This window comes from Myotis davidii, unplaced genomic scaffold, assembly GCF_000327345.1.
Source record: "Myotis davidii unplaced genomic scaffold, ASM32734v1 scaffold812, whole genome shotgun sequence".
NCBI classification, from domain to species: Eukaryota; Metazoa; Chordata; class Mammalia; order Chiroptera; family Vespertilionidae; genus Myotis; species Myotis davidii.
In genome coordinates this window covers 1,968,923-1,980,610 of record NW_006284238.1, presented here as the reverse complement: position 1 = coordinate 1,980,610, position 11,688 = coordinate 1,968,923, and the positions used below count along the sequence as shown (strand labels likewise).

The window sequence follows — 11,688 nt, the reverse complement described above, 5'->3', positions numbered from 1 at the left end:
GAGTAGATGCTCACTGAATGTTTTTTCCATTCCCTCAACCTCCATTCTTACTGGAATATGAACATACTTTAATTTTGCCTTATTAGTCATTTGGATGAAAAATGAACCAATTATTTTAAGTATTTCACCCAAATAAACCATGCTGCAGAGAAGAGACGTGTCTGATTTCCCACTGACGGCATGAGAGCTGGTTTGGAAAGTTTTCCTCTCGGGACGGTACCAGCCTGTCCCAGTACCGTCTACCGGCTCCCTGCGACAAGAGTCACACCACTGTCACAACGAAAACCATCATCAAAAAGCCCCTCAGATTTCCAGTTGCCCCCAGGCACGTGGAATTGCTGAAGCCCAACAAATCAAGGGGTGGAGATAGCATTGTTTTGAGACAGGAGACCTGTCCACAGTCCCCTGTGTTACCAGATAACTGTGACATCATCTGTGGGTCCTCCTGGGCCTGCCACCCAGAGCAGGCTGCTGATGCTCCCAACGAAAGTGTTCAGTCTTCTGAACCAGGTGCGCTTTTGCAAAGTTTTGGGAACCAAGTCCTGTCCAGGGACCATTAACATGTTCCTCAGTGTTCTCCGCCCAGTGTAATGTGTCACTGAACTCCAGTAATGAAGGCTGCCCTCAACTAACCTGAGGTGTAGCCCAGCCGTTCCCGGAGTACTGCCCGACAGCCACGTGACCTAGCAAAAACTGCCGAGTCACCATCATGAGTTTCTCCTGTGCAAAACTATTGGAAACCCGGGGGAGGTGTATCTGGAAAGAGGCTCCCCTGTGATGTCAGATGGAAAGGGGAGTAGCACAAAGGATCACCTTGGGTGTGAACTTGAAAGGATTAAAGGAGTTTGGAGCTGCCGTATGTCCAAACGTTAGAGACTGCTGCACTGTGGCGGGAACAGTCTGGGAACAAGGTGAGCTTATCCTCACAGTGTCTGATGAAGTATTATTTGGTGCCTCTTTAGTTACTCAATAAGCATTCTTTAATGAACTATCATATTAACTTAGCCAACTAATATTTATTGAGTACTTACTATGTGCAGGGCATTCTGTAGGTGCTAGGGATTTGGCCGTGACAGAAACAGCCCTAACTCCTGTCTCGAGAGGTTAGATTCTAATGGGCAAGAACATGCCAGGCAGTGTGAGTAAGACTGGAAACAAAGGGATGACTACAGTACTCCTTGTTGCCAAGGAAGTTATGGCCCAGGAATAACGCAGTACATTTTACTGTTGTTGGTATTTTAAATAGTGTTCAGTTTTTGCAGGGAACTTTTCCTCATCTAAAAAAATAGTGATTTTAAGTGCTTTGCAGGCATACCTCGGAAATACTGTGGGTTCAGTGCCAGACCACTGTAATAAAGAGAGTAGTACAATAAAGCAAGTCATAATCTTTTTGCTGGTGGAGGGTCTTGCCTTCAATTTGTTAAAAAAAAAAAAAGCAACATTTTGGAGCGCAATAAAGCAAAGCGTAGTAAAACGAGGTATGCCTGAACTATATCCCTAAGTGTGATTTCAATATACTCACATGTGTCAAATCGTTGTCCCCTTACAATAAACATGTCCTATTTCACAACATGAGTCAACGAGGAAACACAAGTCACTTAAAATAAATGGACTAGGGGCCCAGTGCACGAATTTGTGCGCCTTGAAAGGAACTGTGGGCCATGAGGCTGTGGTGGTCACAGGAGCAGGTCTCAGCCCATCCTCCATGCCCCCACCTGGTCCCTCCCACCACGGCTCCTGGTCCCCTCTCTGCTGGCAGCCCTGCTCCTGCCGCTGCTGCTCCCACGTGCTGGCGCTGACAGCGCTGGCCTCACTCGCACCCGCTGATGGCATGGAGCGATTAGAGCCGGAGCCAGCAGTGGTTGCAAGCGGGGCCAGCGCCGTCAGCGGGTGTGAGTGGTGGCTGCTGGCCCTGATCGCCCATCAGGAGTTGGGGGAGGTGGAGAAGCCTTGAGGGGTGAATGGGGCCAGCAGCCGCCAATTGCACCCACTGATGGTGCCAAGTGATCAGAGTCGGTGCCAGGAGCCAAAAGGGGGTGTTTGCGGGGTTGGTGCCGGCAGCAGGTGTAAGCTCCATGCTGCCTTTTCAGATTTCAAATGTTTACAAACTAGAAGGAATCATTTGTATGATTAGATAGTATTCTAAAGAAACACTTGGTCCCTGCAGAAGGCACTGTACATTTCATTCCTTAAATGTCTCCTTCTTTACTTAGAGCATGTGAACAAAGTACATATTGGGCAAACCACACTGAACCAATCAACTGATCAGTAACCCATTAAAAGCAGGTAGTGCCACACTTCAGGGCAGCATTCCATGGCTCTATTAACAACAATGCTCAATATAAATATACTAGTGACCCAGTGCATGAATTCATGCACGTTGAAAGGAACTGTGGTCCACAAGGTTGCCGTGGGCACAGGGGCGGCTCTCAGCCCATCCTCCGAGCCCCACCCAGGCCCTCTCTCCGTGGCCCCTGGTCCCCTGTCTGCCGGCTGCCCTGCTCCTGCCGCTGCTGCTCCCACGTGCTGGCGCTGACAGCGCTGGCCTCACTCGCACCCGCTGATGGCATGGAGCGATTAGAGCCGGAGCCAGCAGTGGTTGCAAGCGGGGCCAGCGCCGTCAGCGGGTGTGAGTGGTGGCTGCTGGCCCTGATCGCCCATCAGGAGTTGGGGGAGGTGGAGAAGCCTTGAGGGGTGAATGGGGCCAGCAGCCGCCAATTGCACCCACTGATGGTGCCAAGTGATCAGAGTCGGTGCCAGGAGCCAAAAGGGGGTGTTTGCGGGGTTGGTGCCGGCAGCAGGTGTAAGCTCCATGCGGGACCACGATGCATAGGAGCAAAGAATTTTCAGTAACGACCAGAGACTTGCCCCAATGACAGCGACTGGTGCCCGCCTTGGTCTGGAGCCCCTGCTCACTTGCTCCACCATCCCGCCACGGTCAACACCCACCATGTTCCGCACTCTGCCGCCTCCTGCCGACGCCTGCTATGTTCCATGCACGCGCCACCTGGTGGTTGGCACACATCATAGTGACCGGTTGTTTGGTTGTTCGGTTGTTCTGTTATTCCGCCATTCGGTCTATTTGCATATTAAGGTTTTATATATATAGATTCTTAAGCAAATTTTATCAGAAATTCTATTTTTTGAGCAACGGGTATCATTGGGGAAATAATTCAGGCCAAGGCTAACCCTTATCTGAAGCTTTGTGGGGAAAGTCTTCCTAAGGGGGTGAGGACACAGTGCGACGGTCTAGATAAATTGGTTAAACTGAGTCCTGGAGACTCTGGCAGTGCTCCCATCAGCCTCCTATAGCAGCAGCAATAGAATGAAACCGTGGTGTGATTTACCTTAATTAGCACAGCAATTTACTTCACATTTTCCAAAAGTGCTAATAGCTGTTAACTCAAAAAAGATTAAAATACCAGACAAATTGCTAGTACCTTAAAAAGAGTTATAATAATTTTGAAAATGTAAATTATGGTTATGCAGTCTTTGGAGAGAACTGTAAAATCCAATATTTCTTATATTTCGAAAAAAACCCCTGTGGCACATGTTTTTTTTCCCCCCCTTTAATCACAGTAATTTCTTCAAATGACACCACTATGTATTTCTTTAGGAAGATACACTGCATTTTTCAAATTGCATGTGTAATATAGGTGGTACCATTGATAGTTTTCAGCAAGAGGAAAAGACATTGAATACTGAAAACCAGAGATCATGGGGAAATTTTTTTAAAATTTATTTTTATGGTCTTTTTCTATATTACATGTATTTTATGAGTTGGAACAGAGAACAGTTCTTTTCATCCTAGCTAATGGAGCTGTGCATGACAAAAATGCCTGCAAACTTTGTATGTAGGCGTAATGATTTAAAACGATGTGGACCCTCCTGGTGTCTTACACTGAACTTCTCTAAGGCACCGAAATGCTGAGAGAGTCTATACAAAGAGGTGAGCATAATTTGTACTTCTGAGTAGATGAAAGTAACTTTAGTGTAAAGCTTGCCACACTGTAACGCCAGGAGACACTGTAAGTAAAAGATGGAACTTTCCCTAGTGGGGCCACATGTATTTCCCTGAATAACTTCTACTCGATAAAGCTCTAAAATGGAATATTTGCGTTTCCCCACGCTTTGTTTTCTAGAATTTACAGAGTGCAGTTAGCAAAAAGATTGCTTAGAAGACTCATTTATCCACAGAGGAACTACAGTGCCGTTTTTTCAAGCAGCGTACAAAGCCACAGCCCTGTCTGTTCTTGCCCATAACCTATGAAAGCCAGAGAATTAACAGCCTCAACTATAAGTGTATCTTCCTTTGTACAAGAGAGATAGGTAAATTGAATTTTGCTAAACAAAAGGATATATAAAACACATTGAGAGAGCTGACAAAATAGGTTAACCCTACCATGAAAGTCTTTACTAAAGTGAACAATGATTCTCTAATTTATATACTCCATAAATCCATATTTTCATGTATCAAGTTTGCTTAAGGTGAATTGTATCTCCCTGCAAAGCAGTTATCACATGGAGATATTTTCTATTTTTAAAAATTGGACCTTCAAAATAAATTGCCTGTCAACCTAGGTATAAAACTTGTTACAGGCCCTTCTGTAGTGCAGAAAGGATGTACCAAAGAAAACAGTCCCATCTTTTTGGTGGGTTTAAACGTGTCCCCTTCTCCATCTTTTTTTTAAATCTCTTTTCAGTTAGTCGTTCCTTGAATGCTAAGTGGCTTGGTGTATGTTTATTTCCTTTGCGATGCGATACATATTTTCTGAGTACCCTCTCTGACCAAGTGACATCAGCTCTCCCTACCTAGATCTGCACCCTTCTGGCTTATTTATGGCAGGGGGGGACAAGGTGACCTAACAGTAGCATGGGAACATCAGGTAAAGAAAAGAGAGGATTTCCAGAGAAGGTGTTATTGAGGAAAATTTTGTAGTTCCTTCAAAAGAGCCTTAATATAAAATAGGTCTTTCTTGTATATGAAGTATATTTTATTTTATTAAAATATATCTTTATTGATTTCAGTGAGGAAGGGAGAGGGAGAGAGAGAGATAGAAACATCAACGATGAGAGATAATCATTGATTGGCTGCCTCCTGCACATCCCCCACTGGGGATCAAGCCGGCAACCCAGGCGTATGCCCTTGACCGGAATTGAACCTGGGACCCTTCAGTCCGCAGGCTGATGCTCTATCCACTGAGCCAAACCAGCTAGGTCTATGAAGTATATTTTAAAGGTTACTTCTTGCCCTATGATTATATTATTTTGAACATTATAACTAATGTTATAAAAATTTATTTCTGAAATATCTCAGAAGTGGAGCAATATTGAGCATTACTTTAGAGAATTGGTCATCCTAACATGTTGACATTTAACTCATGCACTCCATAATCATGCCTGCTTTAATAAAAAGAGCTACCATTTGGGGTCCATTTTTTTAAAAAAATGTTTACTTCTTGATTTGAGAGAGAGTGAGAGAGAGAAATACTGATATGTTGTTCCACCCATTCATGCATTCCTTGGTTGAGTCTTGTATATGCCCTGACCAGGGATGAGCCTTGTATATGCCCTGACCAGGGATCAAACCTACAACCTTGGCATCTTGGCATATTGGGACAATGTGCTAGCCAACTGAGCTACCTGGCCAGGGTCTGGCGGCCTTTTTTAAAGTCAGTCACAGTGTTAGGCATATTATTACAGCTAATCCTTTATAACAGTCCTATGATATAAGTACTTTTATCCTGTTTTTACAGTTGAGGAAATCAAATCTTAAAGAAGTAAAGTGTAACCAGGATTCAAACCTGTTCCTAGTTGACTCTAAAGTCCATGGTGTGAACGCAGTTGCCATGTTTCTACTTTACATGTGCACAGCTGGAGAACCTCAGTCAAAGGCAGAGGCTTTAGTTCAGGCGAAAGAGATGGGCAAGTAAAGGGATGATGGCCATGCAGTGTGAAAGGGCTTAAATCAGGGACAAAGTTCATAGGGTGCCAGCTGTGGGTGTACAGAGCAGGGGTCCCTAACCTAACCTCATGGGCAGATAGGCCTGCTGTGGAAAAGTTTCCTGAAGGAGGGAATTCTTGAGCTGAATATGAGTTCCTGAGGAAATTGCTGGTCTTTGTGGTTATGATTACATTAATCTCTAGCTTGCCCTTGCTCTTGGATTTCTAATTTTTATTTCTAGTTGTTATTGTTATACTAGAGGCACGATGCACGAAATTCATGCAAGAGGCTTGGCCCTCACAGCACCGGCTTCGTTTGGAAGGTTGTCCAGAAAGATGTCTGGAAGGTCGTTTGGCTGTCTGGTCTAATTAGCATATTATGCTTTTATTATTATAGATCATTCATTCAATAGTAATTAGGCCTGGCTCATAGATTTAAAAAAAAAATGATATGGCTCTTATGGATCCTACATTGGAGAAATAGACATTAAACAAAGCAATTATAAACTAACTCTGTAATATAGGTGCTATACAGGAGAGGTTGGCAATATTGGAAGAGTGAAAAACCTAGAAGCCTTACTTCATTTGTGGAGGGGAGCAGGGAGAGGGCAGGGACCAGAGTTACCTGGGAAAATGACATTACAGCAAAGAACTCAAGAATGAGTAGGGTGAAAGGTGAAGGGGAATATAGTCAGTAATATTGCAATAACTTTGCACGGTAACAGATGGTGACTAGACTTGTGATTACATAATTAAGTATATAAATCTTGAGTCACTGTGCAACCCAAATGAGACTACAAAATAGTTTAACAAATTTTTAAAAAAAATAAAGAATGAGTAGGAAGTATGCATGAGAAGGTGGTTTTAAGGGGAAGTGTATTAAACAGTATTCCAGGTAAAAAAAAAAAAAAACCAACATGTACAAAGTCCATGAGGCCAGACAGAACTTGGAAGCTTGATAACCTGAAATTCAGTCAGGTGAGTGGCTAGTATAAAAAACAAGCTAGAGAGATAGGGCTATATGACACTTGGCCTTCTAAATGTACTGTTAGAAGCTGCCTCAACACAGGCAAGACTTAGAACATAAATTTAAATTTTAAAAAATTATATTGCTTAAAAATCCTCTTAAGACCATCAGTTCATATTCTCAACTCCATATATCAGTTCTTCCTTTTTATTCAAAATTATTTTCTTCTTATTTTTGAAAACAAAATGTTATACATCATCTCTACATCACAAAAAGAATTAACTGCGTGTCTTGTTTGAATTTAGAATAAAAGTTGATTTCTATACAAGCAAATTTTGAATAGAGAAATATTCTGACAAAGATTAACTATCATCAATGCAATGCTGAAACATCAACTCTCAGATTTATATATTAAAACATGATATATATATATATCACAGTTTTCCAAGTCACCCAGAAAATACCCTATGATTTCAGAATAGTGCAGACGACTGAACGTCGTGGTCATCGTACTTGTAAGCAGGATTGAAAGGCACACAGCAAGGCTTTCGTGTTACTTTAGGGCTTCCCTGGTGGTCCTGCTCTTTCCCCGTGGTGGGCACGTAAGGAAAAGGGAGCAGAGAAATGTGTACCACAAGCCCCGTCCTGTAGACCAGCTTACTTAGTCTAAATGCACTATTGACATATTTGAAAATGCCCAAGTGTTTGGTAAAGATTTTAAATAAAGCTCCCTAAAAGCTGTGGTTCTCCGGTTAATCATTTATTTATCTAAAGGATGAAGGAAGCTGTCTACTCTTGTGATATGAACTGCAATCAGCTTAAAAATAATTGACAAATTAATCCCTTCACAGCACAGCAATTGTACAGGTGTTAGTTTTAATTAGGCCTGTCTGATTGCCTTGTCTAATCAAGAATCAAGGTGGTATCTCTGATGGTTAAGGTCTGGTGGGGCCATCCCTGACCTGCCAGCCATGTATGTTTTAATTATTGATTCAGCCCTTTCCACAGAGGGACTTGAAGTCTGCAATATCTTAACATTTAAAGGGAAGAAAAATAAACATTTCCCCCAGCATTTCTATCTATAATCTTGTCCTAAAAAGCCCGGCAGGTTGATGACAAAGTCAAATGCACATTCGCGCGCTCACTTACTGCAGTCTCACCTTCTAAGCACTAGATTTTCAATGGACGCATTTAGGATCCCGGCAAGTCGCAGTGATTTATGCTTCTAGAAAACACATTTGATGTCTTGATATCTTAGGTCTTTTTAAAAATCTGTGAGGGTGAATGTGGTATTTAGCAAACCGGGGCGGTCAGACCAAAAGGGCCGTGTGTCCCCTGACTGAGCACTTGCCCACACCCCGGAGAGGGACTGCGGGGCGGGTCCCTGGTGCCACTATCAGCCCCCGGTGCGCGGGGGCGACTGGTGGTTTCAGCGGGCCAGGTGTGTGACAGCGACTCTTGTCTGGTTTCAGGTCAATGAAGTGACGGTGGAGCAGCTGGTGCAGCAGTACCCCCACATCACCTTCAGCACCGTCCTCCAGGATTGCAAGAGGACCCTGGAGAGAGCCTATCAGATGGGCTGGACCCCCAACATGTCCGCGGCCTCCTCCTAATGCTCCTGCCCACGCTCAGGTCCACGCGGCCGTTCGGCGGGGCAGGGAGGGGTGTAGCTTTGGGGTGGGTGATCTCTTGGAAAGGTTTGAACTGTCACGTGTCTGTGTGTGTACCCGAGTGTGTATATTTGTGTTTCGTTCGCATACTGCCTAGTATAAGCGCAATTGCTGTTTAGTCCCAGGTGAGCTGGTTGTTTTTCTTAAAAGTTAAAGATTTTAAACGCCACAAACCTTTTGATTTTTAAGTTCAAAGGCTTAGTTCTCTTTTTTTAAAAAAAGTGTTTTTACTGTGGAATAAAAAGAATTGAATATAGTATTTTGAACTTCTAATTCCTACCACTTGGTAATGCCCTAAAATGAAGGCAACTGCGTTCTTTCCTAGTGAGATAGACTAGCGCACTTCCGCTATGACAACCAGAACACACGTGATGTGGCAGTGGTCAGAAGCCTGGAAACCAGCTTCTCTCACTCCCACATCCATGCGCACGCACACCAGGGCAGTTCCTTTCTGTGTCATTTCTGACATAGGGGCCTCCCTCCCGGCCACTGGGAGAGCATGCTGCCCACTGTGGCTCTGCTAACTCAGTGTCTCCATCCGTGGCCAACTTGCTATCTGGTAGGTGACTTAGGAACTAGAGAGGAGAAAGCCTTTTGTGAAATTTTATCTGGAGGTAACAGTCCCCTGGCCAGCTCACAAAAGTTAATTATTCATCAGTCTACAAACGCGTTCTGTTGAGTACTAAATATTTCAGTTGAGTTTTACATTAGCATTGTGTTAGTTTTCACTTCATGGATAGTAACTGGTCTTGGATGTATTTTAATGGCATTTGGAGCTAATCTTCACATTATTCACATTAAAGTCATCAATGTAATTAATAGTGTGAAGTTATTTTTTAAAAAATCTACAGATCATTTAATTATTTTTGTTAATTTGGGTAATTATGAAATTATATTTCTGAGATTTGGGGGTAGTCACATTAATAGAATATTAATGAGTGATATAAATAGACAATCTTTTTTTGGCTTTGTTTAGCTTTGGGCTTTAGAGCAGGTTTTTGGTCATAGGCATGTTATTTTTAAACAGTTCTTACGCTACTGCAAAGATCTATTGCTGGTTAATGTATGAGTTAAGAAAAATTATAAAGTCTTTTCTTTAAGATTCTGTTTACACTTGTCAGAAATAAACATTTCTTTGTTTAAAGATCGACACCTTTCAGTTAAGAAAAGATCTATGTAAATGAATGTTTTGATTTCACACATATTTACAGTTAATCCATGTAGAGACTCAGGCTCAAATAACCTTTCCTCTGTCTAGATTTATAATCAAGACAGCAGGGAGCCTTTTTATGCTAAAGAGTGATTATCTTTCCCAGTAGAGCTAGATACGAAACCCTGGCTTGTGAGTTTGCTATTTATTCTTCCCCAGTATGGACTAGCTGTTTTTGTTTTGTTTTTTGGTCTTTCACAGGTATACTAAAGTTTGAGTTTACCTTTCTATAAGTCCCAATATTGCTAAAATGAGACTATCTTTAAGAAACAGAAAAATAGCTTTACATTCAAATGTCATTCACTTATTTATAATGACTCCCAAAAATGTAAACAACTGCTTTTTTTTGATTATGTCAACATGCTTCTGATATGGCTTTTTTATTTTTATTTTTTGCTTTTAATCCAAATCAGTTAGGAAAATCTAGTCAGTACCCACCAAGGGTGTTTTTTTCTGTCACTAAATGGTTTATTAATTTAATTTTAAGGGAATGAAGTTTGTGTAAGGAAAAAAAAAGCTGTTTACCATTAATAAACTGTAATTCTTCTTACACATCAAACTGTATTGTTTTCATTTCCCCTCCACTGAAAAAAATATCTTAAATCATAATATTTTAACTGGTTTTTAATCCAAAACTAATTTATAAGACAGTATGAATAGTAATAGTAGCTTGAGTGAATAAGCAAAAGTTTAATTTTTATATATGTCACACTATATTTTAAATAGTTGAAAAAAAAAAGACTAAAGAAGGGAGAGCCATCCTTGATACAGATGGTGCCATTTCAATTCAAAATTGTAATAATTTTGGAGTGTTACAGTTTGTTGTCAAATGGTTTCAGAAGTGTACAATTGATTTTTTTAATGTTGCAACGTTTGATCTAAAGTGCAGCACTATAACATGCTTCAGCTTGGGTTGGGGGGTGGGGGGGTGCACTCTTATTCTTTAAGATGTTGACTAATCCAGAAAGCCTGATGCCACATAACCTGGAAAACCGCTTTGGTATATTTGTAGAAATCTCTAGAAATGTCCTATCCAGCCTCAAAGCATTAATCTCAAAAAACAAACAACAAAAAACAGAAAATGCATTACCTCGAGTGATCCTGTGGTGGTTGTTGAATGTGTTCTCATTAGATGCTTTGAATTGAGGCTTAAAATGATTTTTCTGGGCAATATAGAATTTTTTTGTTTTGTTTTTGCTTAGAATGTCATAAATGTATGTGAACACGTTTAATGCAGGGCTTTTTATCCTCTCCAAAATGTCAACAGTATTTTCAGAATAAAGGCTATGAAATATATTGCTGTAGTGGAAATTCTGGTCCTTTGTCTTTAATGTCTTTTTGAGTGGATAAAGGAAATTTACTCGGTTTGTAGTATCTATATTTCTGTGAATCTTTTGACCTTGCAATGGGTTGCAATAAAAGAGAAACAAAACCACTGTGTCTTTTGTTTTCTTTTAGAGGCAATCAGTGGTCTCCCTGATGCTGGTCGAGTGTGAGGCAGGCAGTGGTCCATGCCCTGTGTGTTTCACTAGGACTTTATGTAGGTTTGATTAACTGGGAATAATAAACAAGACCCGGTTTAGGAGGTTCTAGTTTGGCTAGTGATTACTGAGATAAGATTAAAACTGAAGGGTTTAAACAAGTGGTTTGTTTACAATCCCATTCCCTAAAAACTCATTCATTCACTTAGCCATTAATATACTCCTTTACTTTTTTTTTAAGTAAACGAATACATTTATTGAGTAAAAAACATATGCGAGGCACTGGGTATTTAAAGATCCCATCCTCAGGTTGCTCATAGCCTAGCAAGGAGGAAGTCTTGAAAACCAGCAATAGCAACAGGTATAATGGCACAATTAAAGGGAGCATACGCAGGACAGAGCTACAGCTTTGGAAAG

At 41.5% G+C, this 11,688-nt stretch overlaps 1 protein-coding gene across 1 annotated transcript in view; it reads left to right on the top strand.

The window, feature by feature from the left end:
• Positions 1–11,222, top strand: part of FBXL17 (F-box and leucine-rich repeat protein 17) — a 311,008-nt gene extending 299,786 nt beyond the window's left edge. The window contains exon 4 of the mRNA XM_015568405.1: positions 8,383–11,222. Within this exon, the coding sequence (XP_015423891.1) occupies positions 8,383–8,523 (141 nt within the window). The 3' untranslated portion in view covers positions 8,524–11,222. The remainder of the gene's footprint in view (positions 1–8,382) is intronic.
• The last annotated feature ends 466 nt before the right edge of the window (positions 11,223–11,688 follow it).